The 27664-nt window shown below is 37.7% G+C and overlaps 1 protein-coding gene across 1 annotated transcript in view; it reads left to right on the top strand.

Moving 5' to 3' along the window:
• The window catches only part of REC114 (REC114 meiotic recombination protein), a 105894-nt gene that overhangs the window by 70454 nt on the left and 7776 nt on the right, over positions 1–27664 (top strand). Inside the window, exon 3 of the mRNA XM_007478123.2 lies at positions 22116–22199. Coding sequence (XP_007478185.1) covers positions 22116–22199 — 84 coding nt within the window. The remainder of the gene's footprint in view (positions 1–22115; positions 22200–27664) is intronic.

Genomic DNA, 27664 nt, shown 5'->3' on the forward strand with positions numbered 1-27664 from the left:
CCTCTGGAGTTTATGGCACATCACTGTCCGGAGATGGAGGCCAAAGGCGGAGGGGGGGTGGGGAGGCAGCTGTACAGGCCTGGGCCGATGATTGGCTCTGGGGCCAAGGCCAACGTGGGCCTGGGACGGGAGTGGGCTTGTGGTGAGGAGGGGCTTGGGGAGGCCCTGGCCCTGCAGGGTGGTCAGTGGCGAGATTAGGGCAGATGGGGTAAATTTGAAAGGATGAGGCTTGGGCTCTGCAGAGAAGGGGGTGTGTGCAGTGCTGAGAGAGAGGGGCCTGGCGGGCTCCATGGGCAGGGCTAAAGGGACAAGCAATGTGAGTCAGGGTTCCCAGGGAGGCTTTTTATCTTGATTAGCTGCTACAGAAGGGGTCGTTCATGTGGCTAATTGTCGACCTGTGTTTCCAAGGAGTTGATATAGCTCTACCCCTGGTCCACTTGGGTCTGCAGGGCTTTACCTATGATTCACTGCTCACTGGTGGGGAGCAAACTGCTATGTAAATGGAATCTAATGATATGTTAAACAGCCTGGAGCAATTTCAGGTCAAGTTTAGCTCTTTTCTGCACAGGCTCTAAGGAAGACAGGGAGTGCGGTAATGGAGCATCTGAACCTAGTGGGGGCGGGGTGGGGTGGGGCCGGAAACTGTGCCAGCTGTTTGCAGTTCAGAGATACCCATCCAGAGACCTAGGTTATATCTAAAGATGATAATTGTGAATGTAAGCCACCCACGTCTTATCTGAAAGGCAGCCCCAATCTGAGCAATGAATTACTGTTTCTATATTCTTTTGATTCCTTAAAGCTACTTTCCTGCGTTTGTGGGACATTTCAGGCCACTTCAAAGGGAAGAGGAATTAGGACAGAATCCTGAGGGACTCCCATGTTTAGAGGGAATGGTCTGTAGGAGGATCCAGGGAAAGGAGACCAAAATGAGATGATTAGTGAACATCTGAGAAAGACAACCATGATTACACTAGCATGACTTCCATCAAAAATTGCATGTCAGACTTCCATAATTAACTTTTTTTGACATCAGCTCATAAGTGAGGGAAGTGCTTTAGACAGAATTTGCCCAAATCTTAGCAAAGTTTTTATTTTATCTCATTTCTTGAAGAGATGATGGAAAGAGAGATCCCAAACTAGTTAAATGGCTGGATCCAGTGCCATCTTGTCAGAAGATCTCCAGGAGGATACCTCAAGGATCTATGTCTTCCTGTGCTGTTTAATTTTTTTTTTTTATCAGCAACTTGTTTAAACAAATCTAGATGGTGAAAACTTGGATTGAAATTTGGCCTCAGGCACTTATTAGGTATATGATCCTGGGTACGTCACCTAACATCCGTCTGCCTTGGTTTTACACAACTATAAAATGGGGATAATAATAATATCTGCCTTCTAGGGTTTTTGTGAGGATAAATGAAATAATTTTTGCAAAACACTTAGCACAATGCTTGGCACATGGTGGGCACTTAATAAGCCCTTCTCTCCTCTCCTTCCTTCCTCTTATCCTTCCATTTTTCCCACAGCTAGGGTAGCTAATACTCTGCATAAGTCAGGGTCCAAAAAGATCCTGATACATTATATCATTGGACTGAATAGAATAAGATGATAAATGTAAATTCTTGGACTTAGTAAAAAAAATCAACTTTATAAACACAAGATAGGAGATTAACAGTTAAATAGAAGATCTGAAAAAGATTTGAGGATTTTAGTGGACTGCAAGCTCAATATGAATCAGTATGTAATGTAGCGGCCCCCAAAAGCTCATGTATCATAGGCTGTAGTCAGTGGGTCATAGTTTCCAAGAATAGGGAGCTGATAGTCCGACTGTATGCTGTGTTTGTCAGACTTCATGAATGACATTCATTGATAAGCTGGAGAACTCCTGGAGCAAGCAACAAGGACAGTGAAGGGCTGTGTTGATTTAGAACATAGGACACAAGCCTTTACTGACCAAAGGATTACTAGGTATGAGATAACCCTATCAAATAATGAACATATCACACTAAAACGCTGTGGAATTCTTAATCCTGCAACCTTGCTCCCTGATTTGCCAATTTCTGGAGAACCTTTACATAATTGTACATCTTTAGTGTCCACTGTTGATAAACCTTGTAATGATTTATTGGACACCCCTTTGGATGATTCAGATTTAATATTATTTACAGATGGTTCTTCATTTATTAGGGATGGTGTGCTCTATATAGGAACGGTGGTAGTTACTGAATTTGATACCCTGTGGTCAGCTTCCTTGCCCTCAAATGTAAGCTCACGGGGTGCAAAATTCACAGCCATAAAAAAGGCCTGTATTTTTGCAAAGGATAAAAGAGTCACAATTTACACAGACTCCCGATACACCTTTGGCATGTGTCACGCTGTTGGCATGCTATGGCTTCAGAGGGGATTCTTAACATCAGCTGGAAAATGTATTGCCAATGCAATCCTTATTACTGAACTTCTTTCTGCCATCCAGCTCCCCAAAGCTGTAGATGGCATTCACTGCTCTTCACATACAGGTAGCACTGACCCTGTCTCCAAGGGTAAATAACCAAGCAGATATCACAGCAAAACTCGAAGCCTTAGAAGGCCTTGAATTAATTATGCCACTAACAATTACTGATGATTTGGATCTATTCCTTTCTTATAATGACAAGGAAGTGGAAAAATGGAAGCAGAAATTTAAAGCAAAACAGATAAATGGAGTATGGGTATCAACAGATGGCAAACCCTTACTCCCTAGAGTTTTCTATAACCAGATTTGTCACTCTATTCATAAATATGGTCATTTTTGGCACCCAGGACATTGTAGACTCTGTTAAAAGAGCATGGATAGCACCTGTAATAACTACAATTGCCTCCAAAGTATGTACAGCTTGTCCTACCTGCCAGGCCTTTAATCAACACTCCTTTCGAGGAAAAGCCTTTGGTGGACGTCCTCTTGCTTACACACCATTTGAGCACCTAAAAATTGACCTTTATCTCTATGCCAAAAGCTGGACAGTGTGAATTTTGTCTGGTCATAGTCAATCAACTGACCAGGTGACCCTGAAGCATTTCCTACTGCTCATGCCACAGTGGCTTTTGTTGCTAAAATCCTTTTGAAAGAAATCATTCCTCATTTTGGCCTGCCAGCATATATTGATTCGGATAAAGGAACTCATTTTACTGATTCGCTGTTATCTCAAATTTATTCATGTCTGGGGATAAAGCCTAAATTTCATACACCATATCATACCCAGAGCTCCTGCCAAATTGAATGAATGAATAAAGAACTTAAAACCATGATTGGCAAATTTTGCACAGAGACTCATTTAAAGTGGCCTGAAATTCTACCTCTGGCCCCATTTTATCTCAGAAGCAGACCCAGAGGTGATTTACACATCTACCATTTGAGATGCTATTTGGACATCCACCTATTCAGGCACAACCATTTGCCCCTTCCTATACCTCACTGTTAGGAGGGGATACAACCATTGCTACATATATCAAACAATTACAAACAAAATTGAAAGAACTCCACGACTTTGGAGCTGCTGTTCAAGCAGGCCCTGTTGATTTCTCACTTCATGATTTAAACCCAGGTGATAGTGTGTACATAAAGAATTTCAAATGTTCTGGGTTGACTGAACCTGCTTATGATGGACCATTCCAGGTCCTATTAACTACACCAACAGCCATAAAATTTGGAGAAAGGGACTCATGGATTCATTGTAGCCATGTAAAATGAGTACCTTCTGTTGATGGTGAATAATTGCTTGCACTGCTTCAGTATTTGACTATTGATTGTGATTGGACTTCTTTATTGCTGGATTTATACTATTTTGTTGTATTTTATTTGATTGATCCTTGTAGTTGTACAAATTGCCTTGTAGGGCAACACATGTACTATCTCATAGAATAACATCTGTATTAGTGACCTATATTGACCTGATGTGCCTTTTGTAACATTTTGTGCTTTACTGTTTTTGTATTTTCTTGAATGTATTATTGTTTTGTCTACCTCATTTGAACTCACACAGTGGATCATAGTAATTCAAAGAGGAAATGAATCTTATTTTTTGAAAACTAGTCCCTATACTTTACTTTTGTAATTGTGAAATATACACAATTCTAACATTTTATTTTCTTCCTACATGTCATACAGAATATGATTTTTTCCCTTCTTTTCTCATGTTTTTGCTTTTGACACACATGTCACTAGTATTGAAACATTTTTTAAACTATTTTTACTTTTTGCAATAGCATAAGCTAAGATATCCATTTACCTAGCATATAAAAACCATACCCAAAAAGCTTTGGACTATGGCAACCGGCCACTAGTTATTAAACTATTATGAGACTTTTGCTCAATGACTATGTCTAATCCAAGGACAAACAGACCTCAAAGGAGCACAGAACTTGACTTGCAAAGTGCCAAACAAGCACAAAATGTGAAAGAAACCAAACCAATCCTTTGGGAATTGATGGTATTCTGCACAAAAAGCACAATGACTTGATCATGTGTAAGCCTTGAGGTTGCAGCTGTTTAACATGTGTTAAATGCAGGACTTCCTTGTATCACACTCTATATCAAGCATATGACATCGTTTGCTCTGGCTCTATTACCCAGAAAAAAAACAACAAAAAAAAACAACGAAGAAAAGAGTTGAACCAGGAAACTCTATTTCCCATTTGTCTCAAGATCTAGTCGTTTTTTCTATTTTCTCTCATGATGTGACAACTTACTGTAGTACAGACTGCTAAACTGGGGTAGTGACTAATTGTTGTACACTTATGGGACATGGATCACTACAAGAACCTGTTGTGAGTTGAGATTTTTTCCCCCTTCTTCCCAGAATTTTTTTCAAGTTTTCTCTTTATATTTTTTAATCTGAATCAGAAGTTTTTTTTTAATTTTAATTTCTTTGATTCCTTGATGTTTTTTGATACTTGCTTCATATGCCTTATAACTCAACCATGTATCCCTGTGTAATTCCTACATGCATCCCTGTATCCCTGTATCCTCCTCAGGGGTGAGGATGTATTATTATTTTCCTCAGGGGAGACTATGTTATTGTTGTGAACTTTGACTTGAATTTGAGCCAAATTTAAAACAAGAGACTACCTCCCAGAATCTGGAAGGTGCCACAAACATGCCTGTAGATACCACACGCTGTACCAGAAGATCCAGTCAGCTTTGAGATATGGAAAATTTGAACTTTGAAGGGATTGAATGCTTTTGTTTTTGAATGTACTTTTTGTTGTTGCACCTATTACTGGTTTTGTTCCTTTTCCCTTTTATTTTCCTCTTATCTCCAAATTATTGTAATTTCCCTTTAAAAACTATAACATTTGTATATAGCTCTAGTTAAAGTTATGTTAGTTATGTTTTCATGATCCATTGGGGAGACTGGTCTCCCAAAAGATTACAGGGAGAAATGTGTTGATTTAGAATTTTGAACCCTAGAGACTACATTTCCCATAATCTCCTTTTCCTTTTCCTGTATGTGTGTCTCCGTATGTGGAGGGATCTTTCAGTTTCTATTTTCCGTGCATGTGCTCTTGGGTTCCATGGCGGGAGAGGGAGGAGTGACTCTTGGTTTTTGCTAGGCTTATTTCCTTATACTTTTAAGATAAATATTTAATAATAAATGTTATTAAATATAATACTTGGAGTACTGGATATTAATTTTAATCTTTACAGGGCTTTGAGACCATATCATGTAAATTACAGATTTAACCTGGAGAAGAGAAGGCTTAGGAAGGGACATATTTAAAGGACTGGCCTGTGGAGATGGCATTAGATTTGTATTTGGCTTGGTTACTTTGTGCAGCTGAAGCCTGGTCTGAAAATATTCCAACTGAGTTTACCAAGTGCCACTGTATAGTATCTCCGAATTGGAATGGGTCTCAGAGGTCATTTAGTCCTTTACCTGAACAAGAAGCCCTCTACAACATACCCAAAAAGGGGTCACCAGCTTTTGCTCCAGTTTCTAGTGGAAGAAAAGAGGCATTCTGTTGCACCAGGCCCCGTCTCTCTTTATTTCCCTATTTTGACTTCCTTGGTGAACCTGTTTAGCTATAAACAGTCCTCTTTTCCCTATATTATATAAGGGTTCTTGGCCTGCCAGCTCTCATCCTTGGTTCACTCTCACCATCCATCACCTTAATTCCTACACAAGCACTACAGAACAAAGGTGGAGAGAATCACAAAATGTGCTGCTTAGGCCCACTACAGGTTTATGTCATATAATCTCAACTGGGCCCTCAAAGCTGCAAAGTGATCATTTCCCACCTCCTTCATTAACTGCCTTTGACTCTTTAACTGTTTCCAGTTGGTCTCCTTGATGAAAAAAAGACAAATACTTGAAGGAGATGAAGTTTGCCTTTGGCATCCTTCTAGCTCCTTTTTCTGAATTTATCTCTTTTCTTGTGTCCCTTTTCATCAGCACCTTCATGCTTTTCTAAGACTGATAATTTGACTTTCTGTTCCATCTCTCCCCAAATCTTTATTTAACTTCAAGGCTGAGTTCAAGTGCCACATACTCCATAAAACTTTACCTGAACGTCCCAATTCATTGTGTAATAGATTTAGAACTAGAAGAGAACTTAGAGGTCATCTTGTCTATCCCCCTCATTTTACAGATAAAGAAACTGAAATCCAAAGAGTTGTAATTTTTTTGCCCAAGACTGGAGTCCAAATGAAAGTAAACATCTAGTGGGCATTATGTGGACAAAGATCTAAGAAAGGATTCGGAAAGGGAATAGTCAAACAGGCAGTGAGAAAACTAGGAGAGAGCAACTTTATGAAAGTTAATTGAGGAAATAGCACACAGAAAGGAAGAGTTGTTTCATTCTATGAAATGTTTTTCCAACAAAATTATCAGTAAAACTCTCCTCTATAGCTCAACCTAACCTTTATGACCACACTGGTAACAAGTTGGAACTTACTTTATTATAGCAATGCAAAAAGAGAACAACCCATAAAACTGCTTATTGTGACTTGCAAGTCCATTAAAACCTCAGATGATCACTTCCAAATATTTCAGCCACAGCATCTTCATAGTGTGCTGCACAATAGAGCTATTTTGAAGGACTATTTTATGGAATTCCAAGAATAGTAGACATACTCAGTCAAATCAGTTTCTAAAGATGCATTTCAAAAATCCTTTATCTATGGCTGCTTCCCTTCATTAGCATGAATAATTAATAATTGATACTACTTAGTGAAAGTTAAATACTACAGTAGAAGAGGTGTGGTATAGTAAACAGACCTAGATTCTGTTCTCAGCACTAACAGTAATTAGCTCTGAGATCTTGAACAAATGACTTCATTTCACAGGGTGTCACCTTGTACATTTGTAGGTGAGGGGATAATGTTCCTTTCAACTCTAGCATACTATAAATTAGAACAGAGTTATGATCTTTTTCTTTCATAGTTTTGGTATTATGATTTTCTGAAGCAGCTTTTTTTTTTACCAACCCCCAGCCCTATAATTTAAAACTTGCAAAAAAAATCTATGCTTAGAAGAGAGTTCTTAATCTTTTTGGGGTGTGATGAAATCTTCTAATAGTCTAGGGAAGTCTATAGACCCCTTTTCAGAATAATGTTTTAAATGCTTAAAATACATAGGAATACAAAGGAATAGCCAAAATAGTTATCTTAATTTTCTTAAATAACAAATTTATGGGCCCTAGACTAAAAATCTCCACTCTAAAAAATGAGCCAGGATAAAGTTAGACAATATATTACCTGGTTCCCTGCTCCTTATCAAGTGCAGTAAATACCATGGGGGTTTGTTGGCACTTAGGGGTTTAAGGATTGTATGGATTTGTCAAGTGGTTAGTCATCAAGTTATTTTTGCTACTTTCTTCTTTGCTATTTTCCTCTGACTCAGGGTGTTTGTAGCAGGTGTGTGCATTTTTATTGTCATTTTCGTAAAAGTAAAGTGCTATCTTTTCATTAAAACATCTGTTATGACATAAAATGCATGTAACTAAAGCTAACTTACTTATCACCTTTCTAGTTGAGGTATGGCATTGGAAGAATTGCCTAGTAACTCATAGGAAATGTTGTCCAGGAAGTGGAACATGAATAATAATGCCTTTGGCTTCAGATGTAAAGGGAAAATTAAGTAAAATTAAGGCATTTGGTAGGATGTGATACATGACTGGAATATAAGAATAAGATATACCTTATTTTAAAGAGATTAAATAAAAGGGATAATGGAGTAGTTTTTCTATATCAAGAGGGTATATATACCCATGTGGAAATCTAAGCAATTGGCCTCTGTATATTTGAGAATCAGTGGAGGAGTAAGAGAAGCAGTATTGTTGTAGAAATTAACTATTTTAAGTGGAGGAAATGGATGATGAGTTCTGGAATCATATCCCAAAGCTGGCATATGAGGCAGAATAATAGTAGTGCAAGGGGACTTCTCATTAAAAGCAGAGAGCTGAGAAATTCTTCAGCTTTCTTTCTGGTAATTTTATGGAGGGAGGGATAAGGAAAAGTACTACTTATATTTGATTCTAAGTAATAAGGAGAAATAGATTGCCCAAATAAAACTGACAGGAACCAAAGGAATAAGTGACTATATCATGTATATCCTAGTTTTAGGGGGAGCAGATTTCAGAGAATTCAAAGGATAAGTAGGATCCTATGGCCTAAAATTTTATAAAGGAAGTAGGCTGAAGGATGAATTGTTCTCCAGAACAAAATTATGACAAATAATTACATTGAGGAAAAACTAAGGAAGCCTTTTAAAGATATGAATGTGACTACAAAGAGAACGCATTAGCTAACTTTTATTAAAAAGACATGTAGAAGAGACAATTTAAGAATCATTGGTCTACCAGAAGACCATGACAAAAGAAAAAGCCTGGACATCATACTACAGGAAATTATTAAAGAAAACTGCCCCGATATCCTAGAACAAGAGGGGAAAGTGGAGATTGAAAGAATCCACAGATCACCTCCTGTACTTAATCCCCAACTGACAACACCCAGGAATGTTATAGCCAAATTCAAGAACTATCAGACCAAAGAAAAGATATTACAAGCTGCCAAGAAGAAGTCATTCAGATACCATGGAACCACAGTGAGGATAACGCAGGATCTGGCTGCATCCACACTGAAAAACCGAAAGGCACGGAATATGATATTCCAGAAAGCAAGGGAACTAGGTCTACAACCAAGAATCAACTACCAGCAAAACTGATTATATTCTTACAGGGGAAAGTATGGTCATTAAACAAAATAGAAGAATTTCAAGAATTCGTAAAGAAAAGACAAGACCTGAACAGAAAATTTGATGTCCAAGCACAGAACTCGAGAGAATCATCAAAAGGTAATTAAAAAAAGAGGGAGAAAAGAAAAACAAAACAGAAAAAAATTTTTAAGAGACTCAATAAGTTAAAATGATATGTATCCCTATAAAAAAAGATGTCATTGGTAACTCCTAAAAACTGTTGTTATTACCTGGGCAGCAAAAAGAATTACAGTTAGAGGGAACAGTGGCAAACTGTATAGGATGAAAGGATAAGACATAAATAGGTATATAAATCTATGCATGCATAAATACATACACATGAGTATGCATGTATACATATATATATAACTAGAGCTTAAAAATAGGTTAATATTAAAAGAAATGGAAAAAGAAAAACAGGGGTAAATTTATATGTCACAAAGAAGCTCATGGTGGGAGGGGGAAGAACATCAATACACTGGAAGGGTAAAGAGGTCGGAGACAGGAAATACTCAACTTTTACGTGCTTTGAAATTGACTCAAAGAGGGAAAAGCAATCCAATCCATTGGGGCAGAGAATAGATCTGCTCCCTATAGGGGAGTAGAAGGGTAACAAATGATCTGGTGGGGAGGGAAGTAGTACAAGGGAGGTAGGGGGCAGGGGTTTAATTTTAGAAAGACTACAGGGAAAATAAGGGGGGGATAAGAAGGGAGGGGGGTAGAAAGGGAAGTAAAATAAGGGTGGGAACTAGGGGGACTTATTAAAAGCAAACATTGGTGTAGAAGGAAATAATGAAAGAAGAAAAGGCAGGTCCAGGAATAGAAATCAAAATGCTGGGTATTTTGATTACACAGCTAGTAATCATAACTCTGAATGTGAATGGAATGAACTCACCCATAAAACACAAGCGAATAGCAGAGTGGATTAGAATCCAAAACCCTACCATATGCTGTCTATAAGAAACACACATGAGGAAGGTAGATATGCATAGGGTAAAAGTAAGAGGGTGGAGCCAAATCTATTGGGCATCAACTGATAAAAAGAAGGCAGGAGTCGCAATCATGATATCCGACAAAGCCAAAGTAAAAATTAATCCAGTTAAAAGAGATAGGCAAGGTAATTACATCCTGATAAAAGGCAGTATAGACAATGAGGAAATATTTGTACTCGACATGTACACACCAAATGGCATAGCATCCAAATTTCTAAAGGAGAAACTAGAGGAGCTCAAGGACGAAATAGATAGAAAAACTATACTAGTGGGAGGCCTGAACCTTCCTCTATCAGAACTAGATAAATCAAACCAAAAAATAAATAACAAAGGGGTAAGAGAAGTGAATGAAATCTTAGAAAAATTAGAGTTAGTGGACATGGAGAAAAATAAATAGGGGAAAAAAGGAATATACCTTCTTTTCTGCAGCACATGGTACATTCACAAAAATTGACCATGTATTAGGGCATAAAAACATTGCAAAAAATTGCAAAAGAGCAGAAATAATATATGCAACTTTCTCAGATAACAAAGCAATGAAAATAATAGTAAGGGAACATGGAGAGGTAAATCAAAAATTAATTAGAAATTAAACAATACGATTCTCCAAAACCAGTTAGTTAAAGAACAAATCATAGAAACAATTAATAACTTCATTGAAGAAAATGACAATGATGAGACAACCTTTTGAAACCTATGGGAAAGCAGTACTCAGGGGGGAATTTATATCCTTAAATTCATATATTAACAAATTAAGAAGGGCAGAGGTCAATGAATTAGACATGCAAATTAAAAATTTAGAAAGCGAACAAATTAAAAATCCTCAGATGAAGACTAAATTAGAGATCCTAAAACTCAAAGGAGAAATTAATGAAATTGAAAGTCAAAGAACTATTGATTTAATAAATAAGACTAGAAGCTGGTACTTTGAAAAAACAAATAAAATAGACAAAGTATTGTCAGTCTAATTAAAAAAAGGAAAGAAATAAACCAAATTGACAGTATCAAAGATGAAAAAGGAGACCTCACCTCTAATGAAGAGGAAATTAAGGCAATCATTAAAAACTACTATGCCCAATTCTATGGCAACAAATAATGGTAATCTAGGTGATATGGATGAATACTTACAAAAATATAAATTGCCTAGACTAATAGAGGAAGAAATAAATTACCTAAACAACCCCATATCAGAAAAAGAAATCCAACAGGCCATTAAAGAACTCTCTAAGAAAAATCCCCAGGTCCAGATGGATACACAAATGAATTCTATCAAACATTCAAAGAACAACTAATCCCAATATTAAACAAACTATTCGACAGAATAAGCCAGGAAGAAGTTCTACCAAATTCATTTTACGACACAAACATGGTACTGATTACAAAGCCAGACTGGTCAAAAACAGAGAAAGAAAACTATTAACCAATCTCCTTAATGAATATAGATGCAAAAAGCTTAAATAGGATACGAGCAAAAAGACTCCAGCAAGTCATCACAAGGGTCATCCACTATGACCAGGTAGGATTCATACCAGGAATGCAAGGATGGTTCAATATTAGGAAAATCATCCACATAATTGACTGTATTAGCAAGCAAACTGAAAAAAAAATCACATGATTATCTCAATAGATGCAGAAAAAGCCTTTGATAAAATACAACACCCATTCCTATTGAAAACACTAGAAAGTATAGGAATAGAAGGGCCTTTCCTAAAAATAATAAACACTATATATCTAAAACCATCAGCAAACATCATCTGCAATGGGGATAAACTAGAAGTCTTTCCAATAAGATCAGGAGTAAAACAAGGATGCCCATTATCACCTCTGTTATTTAACTTTGTATTAGAAACACTAGCAGTAGCAATTAGAGAAGAAAAAGAAATTGAAGGTATTAAAATTGGCAATGAGGAGACCAAGCTATTACTCTTTGCAGGTGATATGATGGCTTACTTAAGGAATCCTAGAGAATCATCCAAAAAGCTAGTCAAAATAATCAACAACTTTAGCAAAGTGGCAGGATACAAAATAAACCCACATAAGTCATCAGCATTTCTATATATCTCCAACACATCTCAGCAGCAAGAATTAGAAAGACAAATTTAAAATCACCCTAGACAATATAAAATACTTGGGAATCTACCTGCTGAGACAAACACAGGAACTATATGAACACAACTACAAAAACACTCTCCACACAATTAAAACTGGATCTAAACAATTGGAAAAAGATTGATTGCTCATGAGTAGGACAAGCTAACAATAAAAATGACAATCCTACTCAAATTAATTTACTTATTTAGTGCCATACCCATTGAACTACCAAAAACTTTTTTACTGAATTAGAAAAAAGCATAACAAAGTTCATTTGGAAGAACAAAAGATCAAGGATATCTAGGGTAATAATGGAAAAAAAATGTGAAGGAAGGATGACTTGCAGTCCCAGATCTCAAACTATACTATAAAACAGTGTTCTGGCTAAGAGACAGAAAGGAGGATCAGTGGAATAGACTTGGGGTAAGTGACCTCAGTAAGACAGTCCAAAGATTCCAGCTTTTGGGACTAAAATCCACTATTTGATAAAAACTGCTGAGAAAATTGGAAGACAGTATGGGAGAGATTCGGTTTGGATCAACATCTCACACTATACACAAAGATAAACTCAGAATGGGTGAATGACTTGAATATAAAGAAGGAAACTATAAGCAAATTAGGTGAACACAGAATAGTATATATGTCAGATCTTTGGGAAAGGAAAGACTTTAAAACCAAGCAAGAGCTAGAAAAAATCACAAAATGTAAAATCAATAATTTTGATTACACCAAATTAAAAAGTTTTTGTACAAACAAAACCAATGCAACCAAAATTATAAGGGAAGCAACCAATTGGGAAACAATCTTCATTACAAAAACCTCTGACAAAGGTCTAATTACTCAAATTTATAAAGAGCTAAACCTATTGTACAAAAAATCAACCCATTCTCCAATTGATAAATGGGCAAGGGACATGAATAGGCAATTTTCAGATAAATCAAAACTATTAATAAGCACAGGAAAAAGTGTTCAAAATCTCTTATAATCAGAGAAATGCAAATCAAAACAACTCTGAGGTATTGCCTCACACCTAGCAGATTGGCTGACATGACAGCAAAGGAAAGTAATGAATGCTGGAGGGAATGTGGCAGAGTCGGGACAATAATACATTGCTGGTGGAGTTGTGAATTAATCCAACCATTCTGGAGAGCAATTTGGAACTATGCCCAAAGGGCGCTAAAAGACTGCCTGTCCTTTGGATTTGTACCCCAAAGAGACAATAAGGAAAAAGACTTGCACAAGAATATTCATAGCTGTGCTCTTTGTGGTTGCAAAAAAAATGGAAAATGAGGGGATGCCCTTCAATTGGGGAATAGCTGAACAAACTGTGGTATATGTTGGTGATGGAATACTATTGTGCTCAAAGGAATAATAAACTGGAGAAATTCCATGGGAACTGGAACACCGTCTAGAAATTGATGCAGAACGAAAGGAGCAGAACCAGGAGAACATTGTACACAGAGACTGATACACTGTGGTATAATCAAATGTAATGAACTTCTCCATTAGTGGCAATGCAGTGATCCTAATAACTTGGAGGGACCTACGAGAAAAAACAGGATCCACACTCAGAGGAAAAACTGTGGAAGTGGAAACACAGAAGAAAAAACAACTGCTTGAATACATAGGTTGAGGGAATGTGGTTGGGGATGTAGACTCTAAATGAACATCCTAATGCAAACACCAACAACATGGAAATAGGTTTTGATCAAGGACACATGTAATACCCAGTGAAATTGTGCATCAGCTATGGGAAGGGTAGGGGCTAGGGGAGGGAGGGAAATAATATAATTCTTGTAACCAAGGAATAATGTTCTAAATTGACTAAATAAATTAATTTAAATTAAAAAAAAATGCCAGAACAGGAAAAAATGGAGAATTGAAATGAATGCTAGACAGCAAATAAAGGTTTTGTTGTTTTTAAACCTATGTTGGGTACAAAAGAATAATTAAAAATGGGGTAAGAATATAGTTTGAGATAGATGAGGTTATGCTAATGGATGAGAGAAAGAAGATAAAGCTACTTAATTCCCATTTTCTTCTTTTTTATGAAAGGAATGATCTTTGGACTGGGAGGCACAGAACAAAAACTGTTAGTAGGGAATTTAAACCTAAGCAATAACAAGCAATAGCTGCTTTCAATGAATTCAAGGCCCCACACCTAGATGACCTACATCTCAGTTTTCTGGAAAGGAATTTTCAGGTGTGAATACTGAACTGCTATCAGCAGTTGTTGATAAATCAAGCTGAAGGGGAGAAATGATACAGGACTGGTGATTGGCAAATGGAGTGATTCTGGGTTAGGGAAAGAAGGTAGATTTTAAGTTCTGGCAAAATTGTAGAATTTATTATGAACAGAATGGCTTGTGAGTGAAAAGTCAGCATTACCTAGAGCCAGCTTGAATTCATTAGACCAGATTGACCTATGTACTTTTAAAAATATTCATAATAAACTCTTACATATAATGATTTTAAGTCTTTAAAATGCTTCATATATTTTTTCTCATTCAATATTTATGCTAACCATATGAGTTAGGTGCAGTGATTATCCTCATTTTACATGTGTAGAAACTGAGGCCAAGAACATAAGTGTCGTGTCTAGTATCATAAAGATAGTGCCTGAGCCAGTATTCAGATTTATTTTTTCCTTACTCTAATTTCTATATGCTGCATAGTTAAATTTTTACAGCCTGATAGATTAAGGTAATTCCATGGACAAACTATTCGAGGAAAGCAAAATGATTTAAAAAGAACATTAGTCTTAGAGTTAGAGTAGTAGGTAGTAGTGAGGAACAGATGAGATAACAGGTTTTTGTTGTTCAGTCATGTATGACTCTTTATGGCCTCATTTGGAGTTTTCTTAGCAAAGATACTGGAGTGGTTTGCCATTTCTTTTTCCAGCTCATTTTACAGATGAAGAGACTGAGGCCAACAAATATGGTAAAGTGATTTGCTCAGTCACATAGCTAATGTTTGAGGTCACATTTGAATTTAGGCCTTCCTGACTCCAGGCCTGGTACTGTCTCTTCTGCCACCTAGCTGCCTGATGATGCCCACACAATGTCTTACAAGCCCACAAATTCTCTATGTTTTGATAAGGCCTGGGTCAGCGCCGGCTTGCCTAGGATTACAGAGGGGACAACTGGAGTGCCCCACCATCTCTGGCATGCTGACCTGCTGCAGGATACCACTCCTAATGGCAAATGTTGTCTCACATGGCTGTGCCTCCAGAGCTGGGCAGGACCTTGGAGGCCAAGGAGGCCAGGCCCTTCTGATAACAGGAAAATGAAGTGTGAGCCCGTGAGAGATTGAGCAATGAGAGATGTCAGGGGACCAACATTGACTAAGAAGCTCCTTCTATGTACTAGTGCAGTGATGGTGAACCTACAGAACATGTGCCAGAAAAGGCACAGAGAGCCCTCTCTGTGGGCATGCCTGTAGCCTCTGCCACAGGAACTCAGGCAAAGCTGCTCCCCTCCCCCTTTCCACACCTCCCTGCCCCTCTATGCAGCAGCCCAATGGGTGCTTCCTCCCTCCCCAGTCTGGGGTAAGGGGGCGGGGCATGGCACTCTGTCTCTAAAAAGTTTGCCATCACTGTACTGTCCCAGTAGCTCTGCTAAGCCCTGCGGAGATGAGATTGGCAAAATGCAGTCCCTCAAGGAGTTCCATTCTAAAGTATACAATATATAAAGTGGGTGCAAACCAGAGATAATGGTCAGAGGGAAGACTTCTTATAAAGTGTGATTTTAGCTGAGATTTGAAGGAATCCAGGAGAACTAGGAAGCCAAGGAGAGGAGGGTGTCCTAGGCCCACAGTTAGAAGATGCAGTGCATTGTTGGAGGAGCAGAAAGGAGAGGCACTCCCAGATCTCAGAGCATGTTGTGTGTGGGAGACTTGAAGCAGGCTTTTGTAATAGTCCAGACCTGAGGTGAAGAGGACCTGGGCTAGGGTCAGGTCAATTGTCAGAGGAAAAAGGAGAGTGGAGATATTGGAAAGGGAGAAGCAGCAGGCTTAACTAGTTGGGCCCAGTGGATGTGGAGGGAGGGACTATAAGCTTGGGTGATTGGGAGGATGCCGGTGCCCTCCACAGTAAAAGGGGAAGAAGACAAGGTTTGAGGAAAAGGTGAGAGTTGTTTTGGACATGCTGAGTTTAAGCAGTCTACAAAGCATCTAGTTCAAGAAGCCCAGTAAGCACTTGGGGATGGGAGACTTGAAGTCCAGAGAGGTGAGAGCTGCACAAATAAATTTGAGTATCATCTGCAAGAGGCAGGAGCTGAATCCATAGGAGCCGATGAGATCACCAAGTGAAATCGTGAAAGAGAAAAAAGATGGGGACAAAGCCTCAGGTGCAAGTCACAGTTAATGAGCATGACCTGAATAAAGGTCTACAGCAAAGTCAGAATGGAAGCTCCTGGGAAAGAAAAATCATTTTGTGCAGTGACTCCCATGTAGTAGATGCTTAACAAATGCTTGCTGATTGACTGGTTAATCTGGAACTGATTGAATGACTGTACTCCGTGATTGCCGATTAATGTCATCAGAGTGTCTCTAGTGGAGAATCACAGGGCTCTGTGTATTATGGCCTGTTCTGTTCAACATTTTTGTCAGGGATTTGGAAGAAGCTCTTGATACTATATTTAATAAGTTATCAGATAACATGAACCCAAGAGTAATAGTTAATGCACAGAATAAAGGAAGGATGTAAAAAAAATGTTGAAGTTTGAAATGTTAAACTGAATCTAATTATATGAAATTGAGTAAGAACATGAAAAAAGTAACACCTATATTTAAAAAAAAAAACTGCACAACTACAGGATGGGGAGCAATTGTGGCTGGAAAACAGTCTATCTTTACAATACCTTTTGTTTTTAGTGGACTCCAAGAGTCTGACAGTGTAAAAAACAATGCATTCTTAGATGCATTAATGGAAACAGGCTACAAAATAAGGGAGTTTATAGGCCTGATACATTTTCTCCTCTTGAGACCATTTTAGGTGTATTGTGTCCATTTGAAGAAATTCATTGACTAGCAAGAAATGTCCAAACAGTAATGATTATTATGCTGAGAGAATTTGAAACCATGTAATATAAGGATTGGTTGAAGGAACTAGGGATGTCTGTCCTGGAGAAAAGACATAGGGGAGCCATGAGCACAATCTTTAACTATTTGAAGATTTATTTTTTCAAGATCAGAATTGTTTTGCTTGGTACCAATGAACCCATATGTGGAAACTGTCAAACCATCAGCTTCACTTCATAGAAGGAAAGACACTAACAGAGTGTTTAAAACATAGCCTAGACTATAGTCTGAGATGGTGAGTTTTCCATCATTTAAATTCCTCAAGCAGAAGCAGGGATGTTACAGAAGAGATTCCTGTTCAGGCATAGGTTGCAGGAGATGATCTCTTAGGTCCCTTTCAGCTTTAAGCTTTTCTACATCTAGAGTTCTTTTTTTTTCTTTGTTTTGGTTCAGAATGGCAGGTGAAATAAAAATTGTGAGCTTTCTGGGGTTGTGGGAGGTCAGGAAGTAGAGGAAGTTATTGGTAAGTTGGAAGTATTTTGTATTAAGAATTCCTTAAATAGAAACATTGAGTCATTTACTACTACTTTTCTGGGACTTAATTTTTTCCAGAATGAATAGCTGCTACAGTAATGTCTTTCATATGTTGTTTCTTTTGTTACCTTTGAATGTTTCTTTTTGGCTTTTTCACTTTGGCCTTGTCTAAAATATTTGCTATAAAAATGGACAGTGAGATAATAAGAGAATAGGGATGAGGGAGAAGTTATGGAATAATAGTTGCAGTGCTGTCCTTGGAGACAGGAAGGCCTCTGACACAAAGTAGTTGTGTGACCATAAGTAAATCAATTACTTAGTACCCTAGGCTTCTCTCTAAGAATTTGTTACAGGTAAGTTATTGATTTCTTTCAGTGGAGGGAATTTCTACATGTGGAGTTCTAAACATGGAGAAAAACCACAGTTTAGAACCATTAACGCCTTTATTCCACTCTACCTCCAAATTAAAATATGGAAGACAAATAACTGAAGTCTACAGAAAACTCTCATAATAGGCAGAAATTGAAATTAGAATAACATATCTTTGCCCCTTCATTGCTCACTTCCTGCAAAAGCTGATTATATCTCCAATTCCCTTACATCTAATCTACTTCTTTCTCAGCCTCTTACCAATTGTCTTACACTTTATTCTAGTGAAACTATTCTCTCAAAGGTTACCAGTTACCTTCTAATGGCTAAATCTAATGTCTTGTTTTCAAGTTTTATACCCCTTGATATTTGCATTTTCTGACACTATTGGTAACTCACTTTCTACTTTTGGTATTGTCCCTTTCCTTCAGAAATATCATAGACTCCCAACTGTTCTACCTACTTCTTCAGGTCTTTGACTGACTTTTCATCCTCTTCCTGAAATTCCCATTCCAAACAAAACAAACTCTTCTTACCCAATTCCTCTTTCTCTCACACTCTTTACATTTCTTAGCTCTCATCACAGCCTGGATACCCACTGATGACTATCTCCCCAACTATATTCTCCAGCACTGGCTATAATTTTTCTCATGTACCCCTATCTCCAGCATACTAGTAGGGGAATTGGAGTTCTCCTTTATCCACATTGTATCTTTCAGAATCTCCATTTGACTCTGTTATTCAATAATCTTTCCTTCTCTGAAATATAAACAATTAACATTTGTCACTTAATCAAAATTATACTAGTAATAGGACAAGTTCTCTCTAGCAACTGGATCACCATCTTCCTCTCCACCCTAACTCCTTAGGCCACCTGGAGGATCCTCTGCAACCTGGGCCTTACTAATTGATGCCAAACTTTTGTAGATAAGCAGTTGGCATAGACCACTGTAGCTCAGAACTCCCAAGCTCAACAGGTCTGCTAGCCTTAGCCTCCACAATAACTGGGATTATAGGCCTCATCATCATTTTCCTTTTAACGAAGAGTCTCTCACTGGAGTCCTCAAGGAAAAACTAGATGACCTTTTGTCAGCAATGTTGCAGTTGGAATTCCTGTTTCCATAGGTTCAACAAGATGACCTCTAATGCCCTTTTCAGCCCTGAGATTCTCTGAATCTGGTTTTGTTTTATCACAATCAGAGATAGAATGAAAAATTGCCAAAGATCTCAGGAAGAAAACTCCATGATCTTGATCATAAAGCAGATAAATCAACAAACAGAAAGAGATATGGCCTGGCCTCCAGATGTAGTTGACAAGTATAAGGCATCTGTGAAATAAGAGAAAACAATCCAACACTTGATGAGACAGGATCCTATGGAATTTGAGAAGGACACAGAACCATAAGGCATTGCTCCTGAGAGGTTCAAAAGAGAAATGAGAATTATTAAGAGTAGTCATGGTCTGCACAGCAAAAATATTGGGCAGAACAGAAAAATTGGAATTCACAATAGCAAGTCATACCAAAAAGGGGAGAACAATATATTGGGAATGCAAATATACAGAAGTGAAGGAAAATGTAGAATAAGAGAAGCAAAAATCAATTACATTTGAAGAGAATAATGCTCACTATACAAGCAAAATATACTGATCTTTAAAGATAGAATGCATAGACAACTTAAGCACTAGAGGTCTCCCATAAGAACATGACAAATCAAACAAAAACCTCAAAACCAGAATTCAGGAAATTATAGAAGAGAACTGCCTAGAACTTCTGAACATAGAAAATTAAAAATCCATTGAAAGATTTCATTGATCATCTCACTACAACAAAGGAAACAAAAATTCTCAAAACTGCAGCGTCCAAGATACATAGTGGTTAAACTCCCCACTTATATTCAAGCAATTGGGAGACTTTCAAATTCAAAAGAAAGGAAATTTGACTAGTTCAAAACTCTTCTGTACCAACTAGAAAATGTAGATGGGAACGACATAATGTATACAGTTCTTGTTTTATATTATGCAAAGAATGCTGAAAGAAGCCCTCATTCCAAAAATAACCCATGTTAAATTTACTGTACAGTATTCTTTCTACTCCTGTGTTTCAGCTCTTCCTACCTCTCCATCAAAAAAAAAAAGAAGGCAAAAAAACCCTCCAAGTGAAAGCAGAAGAATGGGCATGCAGAGAGTCACTAGTGCCACTACCATCACTGCAGCTGGAGAATTGGGAGGGAGGGTTGGCTGAAGACCTCTAGCACTGAGGCATTGTTTCATTCTTTATGCTTAAATCCCCAGTGTGTGGCACATAGAAGGGTCTTAATAGATACTTGCTCATTGATTGACAAAAGATTTAGAGATGGACCATGAGTCTGACATGTTGATAGAAACTCCTTCCTGAATTTCAGTAGAGATGACCTAACTGAATACATAGCCATAGGGACTAGTTTGAGTCATATCTTTCTATTTCTGCCTCCTATTGTATTAAAAGAGATCTTACTAGGAAAAAAAATAAATGAAAATTAGTCAGCAGATCAGAGAGATAAAATTTACCTAAGGATTTGTAAGCTACCTGCCATATAATTAGCTTTAAATTAATTTTCATATGTTCTAATACTTGTTTTCAGCTTCTCTGTAACTTACTAGATAGCCATGAGATGTTTTCCCTCCAGACACATGCTCAAATGCTGCCCTTATGTCATGGAATTTTGGCAGGTATTTTCTTTCACCTGTGAATGTGTAGGAGATATATGTCATTCATTTTAAACCACAAAAAAAAAAGTTCTTCCTTACTCACTACATTGATAAAAAAAATTTTGATAATCTTTTATAGTAAGTGCTCACAAAGGTTCCTCCCTTCTCCTTATTTTTAGCTACCATGTTGATTAACAACATGCATTTTTTTTAATTGATATTTTGTATTTAAAACAGTGTACTCTTGGGTTGTTAGGGCAAAGGAAGAATTCTTTCACATGAAAGAACAGATTTTTTTCTGGTTTCTTTTATTCCCTTCTTTTTGATAAGACATTTTCTTTTCTAAGAGTAGTTAGGGGGAATCTCTTAATTCTCCCAGCCAAGCACAGTGCCTGTGATGGAAAATCATTATGAGGTGGCAAGCCAATTCACATGTGGTGTTTGTACACTGTCAGCTTATCATATGCTAAAAGGGTTCTGCCTTAATTTACTGCTTATCTAAGGAGATCCACTGACAGCATAATTGGAACCTAAGTGTAGGCATAATCATTAGAGACTGTTCTGTTTATTAATAAGTTGAAGAAATGATTTATTGCAATCTTTTGATGATCCAACTATTATCTATTTCTTTCAAGATATGCATGCCCTCTTGATTTTTTTCATTTGTTCTTCCCCCCACCCCCAAATTGGTGCTGAAAAATTCTGTGTATCAAAAAGAAAATTACTTCTTTTTTACTCTGCCTGGAATTGTGTTGGAAAGTAGCTGTGCCTGGGTACTCTAAAAGTAAAATAAACTATCCTTCTTTTGCATCGCTATGAAGCTGGATTCTAGTAAATAGAAGAGATTTAGTGAAGCTCACGTTTTACTTTTTCTTGTTCATTGGTCACTGTGTAATGAAAATGACAATTTAGTTTGCTATTTTAAAGTGAAACTATTGACTTTTTGCAAATATAAAAAAACTAAGAAATTAATCAAATTTGTATTTTGATCATATAGGAACAATACCCAGGTCATTAGGGTTCATACAAACATGTCTATGTACCCATAAACTTATATCTGTCTTTAATGATATTGAATAATTTTTACTATTGCATTATGAAGGAACAGTGCTCAAAAAGCCACTTCGTTCACAAGATTCTCTAGGTTTTTTTAGTCAATTTTGTCTAATTCTGTTTTGCTTTGTTTTATTCCAGGAAGGATTTTCACTCATTGATGGCAAGAAATGGCTGAAGATTGTAAGACAGGTGGACTCCTTACTGTTTGGATCAATATTAAAGGCAAGCATTATGTAGACAATGCTAAGGAAGGTGGCATGCTGTTTTCTAGATGCTAAGGTCTTTTCCCCCCTTTTGTCATTTGTGAAATGTTGCCTCATAAAAATTCTAAATCTAATTAGTAAGCTGTTTTAACTTTGATTCGATAATTCACAAAACATGAAGTAAGGAGATTAAGAAGCATGAGTCCAGTTGGCAGTGGGGGGTGAAATTGCCTCACTTTTAAAATTATAAGGGCCTAAACTGTGTTTTTATTGACTTTCTAAAGGTGTTCCCCCTACAAAAATAGAACTGAGAGGGGATGCTTTATTCTTACTATTTGCTTAGTCGTTTTCTTGCTTTTGGAAAATAAAAATGTTTGTATGTGGGGGCAGGTAGGTAGCTTAGTGGATAGGATGCCAAGCCTGGAAATGGAAGGTCCTGGGTTCAAATGTGGCCTCAGATGCTTCCTAATAGATATGACCCTGGGCAAGTCACTAATTTCAGTTGCCTAGTCAAGCAAAGTTCTTCTGCCTTGGAACCAATACTTAAGATCTAGTCTTTTTTTTTTTTAATTTTCAATCAATGTAGAAACAATTTTTGAAAATTATTTTCTGATATTTTATAATTCAGATTCCCCACCCACCAAGGCAACAAATAGTCTGAAACAGGTTTTACCAGTGCTTTTATTCAATACATATTTCCTTATTGCTCATGTCATAATAGAAAACACTTATCACATGAACAATAAAAAAACTCATGAAGGAAAAGTGGAAGATGGAATAGTTTGATCTGCAGACAGACTCCAACAATTCCTTCTTTGGCAGCGGATGAAATTTTTCATCATGCATCCCTTTTGGATATCTTGGAAACTTGCTTTGCTTATGAAAGTTTAGTCCTTTCACCATTGATCATTGTACAATATACCTGTTACTCAGTATCAATTCTAAGGGTTTTTTAAATAAATAAAATGTTATGTGTTTTGTGTTTTGTTTATCTTTTCAGTATTTTTTCTTTTCTTTTTCACATTAAAAAAAATTCTCTTACCTGCTTTTCAGCTGTGCTAAACCTTACAAATGGTTCTCATTAAAGAAACATGTTGATTAATCAGTAGGAATATGTATTTTAGGAAAGATCTGTGGAAAACAAGACTGTTAGCATTCATTCAGTGGATAGTATTTCAACTCAAGTGAAAGAAAGACACTAATTTTTTGTAGAATCTTAAAATTACAAGTTATCTAACCAAGAAAAGCAGAAAATGGGGGGAAATTTTTTTATACTCTGCTTCTTCCTAGGTTTTTCTCAAACCATTCCCCCTCATCATTTCTTTTTCACAATAGTCTTCTATCACAATCATTACCATAACTTGTCCAGTCTTTCTCCAATTGATAGGCATCCACTGTTTCTATTTTTTAGCCATTATTAATAAGAGAAATAAATATTTATATATATATGGGTCCATTTCCTTTGATTTCTGATGGGTTCTAACCTAGTAGTGGTATTGCTAGATCAAAAGTAAGTATGTAGTTTTTTAGCACTTTGGATATGGTTCCAAATTCTTCTCTAGAATGGTTGGACCAGTTCACAATTCCACCAAAAGTATGTCAACATCCCTGTTTTCCCCACAGCCCCTCTAGCATTTGTCATTTTCCTTTTCTGTCATATTAGCCAATGTGATAGGTATGATATGGTATCTCACAGTTGTTTTTTTTTTTAACATAAATTTGGTCATTTCCAAACATCATTCATTGGAAACAACTCACAGTTGTTTTAATTTGCATTTCTCTAATCAGTAATGATTTAGAGCATTTTTTCATGACTATAAATGTTTAGTGCCTTCCCCTGAAAATGGTCTGTTCATATCCTTTCACCATTTTATCAGTTGAATGGCTTTTATTTTTATGAATTTAGCTTGGTTCTCTATATATTTGATAAAGGAGGCCTTTACCATATGAACTTATTGTAATTTTTTCCTTCTCTGGTTTTTGCCTTTACTTGGCTAGATGATTTTCAGTTAGGTCCTTTCCAGTGCTAAGATTTTGTTAAAAATTCATGTCTTTCACTTGAGCTGAAACGGTCTCTACCGAATGAATGTTAAAGACTGGCTTCTACAGATCTTTCCTACACAATTCTAGTGATAGTCTCTACCCTTGGGGAATTTACAATTTCATAAGGGAAGATAACCAAAAAGGAAGCCAGAAGGAGAGAAGGCACCCAGCATTGGGGCACGATGTTTGTGAGTTGAAACTAAGCTGAGTACTTGGTAGAAAAGTTAGTTGTCTTTTTGTGGTGGCAAAGAATTGGAGATGGAAGGGATGTTCACAGTTAGGGTATATGGCTCAACAAATTGTGGTATATGATGGTGATGGAATACTACTGTGGTGTAAGGAGTGATAAGCAAGATTTCAGAAAAATCTGGGAAGACCTATGTAAACTGATGCAGAGTAAAATAAGCAGAATGAGGAGAACCTTATACACAATATTAGCAATACTGTAGGACAGTCCACTGTGAAAACTTGGCTGCTCTCAATGCAATGACCCAGAATTCTGAAGGACTCAGGACAAAGAGTGCTCTCCACCTCCAGAGTGGAGTCCCTGCAGACCAGAGCGAATTTTCACTTTAGTTTGTCTTTATTTTGGCATTTTGGCTTTATTTGAGTATTTTATTACAACAGTGAACAATTTGGAAGTATGTTTTGCTTAATAACATGTGGCAACCCCCCCCCCAAGAAAAATTGGCTGCAATGTTCTGAGCTCTCCATATGGAAAGGTCTCCAGAGGATTTGGTGGCCCTCCCAGCAGAAGGGAGAGAGGCCCTTTGGGGTGCTATGGAGGGGATCTCTGCCAGGGCTGGGATCACTCAAATAGTCCATGAGACATCTAGTGGCTGCTGAGACCAGGGCTGGGACGAGAAGAGAGGTCAGGGCGTCTCTCCAGGGAAGAAGTCATTAGAGCTGTGGGAAGGGACAGCAAAGGCCCAGAGTGCCTCCACCTCCTAAAAGGAATCTCCAGCCCCTGGCGAGCCTCTACCCTCCCCATGCCCTGCTGTGCCTCTTGGTGCCTACAGGCCTGTTCTCTGCTACAGTCTAGGGTTTCATGTAGATCTGAAAACCTGGCCCTACAGTCTCTCCCACGTCCCGCCACTCTAGTCACCAATTTCGGCCACTGCCTCTTACCTCCTGGCTGTGCCTTCATTTCCCCATCAACGTCCCTCAGAAATGGCCTCCCAGCCCAGCCTCTGCCCATACTTCCCGCAGCTCTCCGGCTCCTGAAGCCCTCCGGGACATGCCTTTGTTCCTGGGGAGAGTGGCCAAAGCCTTGGGTCAAGGGGAAGCAGACACAGGCGGGCAGAGGTAGGCTGCGCCCACAGCGCAAGGCCTGCTGGCTGCATGGAGAATGGGCTGGAGGCGAGGTGGCACAGACTGCGTGTCAGGGTTTGAAAGCGGGCGTCAGGGGTGAGCAACTGCACCGCCCGGAGGGCTCTGCTCTGGCAGCATCACAGCTGCTGGGCTCCTGCCTGTCCTCACCTCCTTAGTGCCGTCCTTAGACTCGTAGTGAGGGCAAGTTGTCTGTGAACAGGTCATCATGTTGAATGGGAAATGCTTTCAACAAGATTCATTTATTCTGTGAGTGGCTAAAGTCCTGCTAATCTAGCCAGGTGTGTGGAGGCGTGGTCAGGCCTCAACTGTTCTTACCTCTACTTCTTGCTTCTTCAGTTCTAAGTACAGGAGAAATTTTTTAATTGCTTTGTTTAAATTTTTCAGATTTGCCACCTGAGGTTTCCATATTTGCAATGTTTTCTGATCAGTGGAATTTATACCAGAAGTCTCCAATGGGCTGAGGGAATAAAAATGTCTGTTAGGTTTTCCTGGAGAGCCTGCAGTACCACCTGCTCTCCCTACCCAGCTAGTGCAGCGTGACGCTGAAAATGATGGGAAAAATGACCACCACCCTGTAATCTTCTCTTCGGGGTTGAACTAGATGGTCCCTTTTAGCTCTAATCTGTGGTTTTATGAAAAAGAGAAATAAATTCCAAATAAAACATAAACCCAAACTATTTACATTCTGATAAAAGCAACACACACAAACTTTAATGAAATAACAATACTGTTCCCTCATTTTTTCATCTGTGGATTAACAATTTTTTGTTGTTACTCATCTTATATAGTTGGCAGGTAACTGTTCTGTTTTCCTCACTACATATAATTTAAAAATATCTCAATGATATGTAAAAAAATGAATGTTTCCCCAAATTCTGAATTTCTAATTCTCTCACTCCCAGCTCCTTGAAGTAAGCAGTTTGATATAGGTTACACATGCACAACCATGCAAAACATTTCTATGTACATGTCATGTTGAAGACGACACATAGCCAAAAAAAGCCCTCATCAAAAATAAGGTGAAAAATAGTATGCTTTGATCTGCATTCAGTCTTCATCAGTTCTTCGTCTGGAAGCAGATGGTATTTTTCATGAGTCCTTTGGAATTATCTTGGATTAATGTCTTGCTGAGAATAGCTAACCCATTCACAGTTGCTGATCATATAATTTACTGTGAACAATGTTCTCTTGGTTCTACTTACTTCACTTATATCAGTTCATGCAAGTCCAGGTTTTTCTGAAATTTTCCCGCTCAGTTTCGTACAGCCCAATAATATTTCATTACAATCATATACATAGCTTGTTCAGCCATTCCCCAATTTCCAAATCCTTGCCATCACAAAAATCTGCCATATTTTTGTATGAAATTAGGTCCTTTTCACTTAAAAAAAATCTTATTGATGCTAGGAATATTGCTGGATCAAAGAGTATGCTGTTTTATAGCTCTTTGAGCACAGTTTCAAATTGCTTTCCAGAAAGGTTGGATTAGATCACAATTCTGCCAACAGGGTATTAGTGTCCCAATTTTCTTATATCCCTTCCAACATTTATCATTTTTCCTTTTGTCATATTAGTCAATCTGGTGGGTGTGAGGTGTGGTACCTCAGTTGTTTGAATATGCATTTCATAAATTAAACAAAATTGCAATAAATAAGCAACAGTGATTAGAGCATTTTTTCATAATAGCTTGAAGTCTGTCTGGAAACTGCATTTATCAGATACTTGCTGTAAATTTCCTCCCCATTTTCTACTTTTCTTCTAATCATGGCTGCATTGGTTTTGTCACTACACAGAATCTTTTTAACAAGTCTTCCTAGATTTCTTTGTATTATACAACTTTACCATGTTTATGACTCGGTGATACTCCATTACAATGGAAAACAGCTCAATAAATCATGGTATGCCAACAAACCAGACATGAAGGTGTTTTATGAGTTTGGGATTTTTTTGTTTGTTTATTTTTTGATGCTACAAAACAACTACCACCACCACCTATAAATCAGGTTTTTACATACTTTTTTATTTTCATCTTAAGGATATAGACAAGATGAATTACTAGATCAGAGCATATAGTTTCATCATTCTTAGCAAATGTTGGGAAGGGAAGAA

Source organism: Monodelphis domestica, chromosome 1, assembly GCF_027887165.1.
Source record: "Monodelphis domestica isolate mMonDom1 chromosome 1, mMonDom1.pri, whole genome shotgun sequence".
NCBI classification, from domain to species: Eukaryota; Metazoa; Chordata; class Mammalia; order Didelphimorphia; family Didelphidae; genus Monodelphis; species Monodelphis domestica.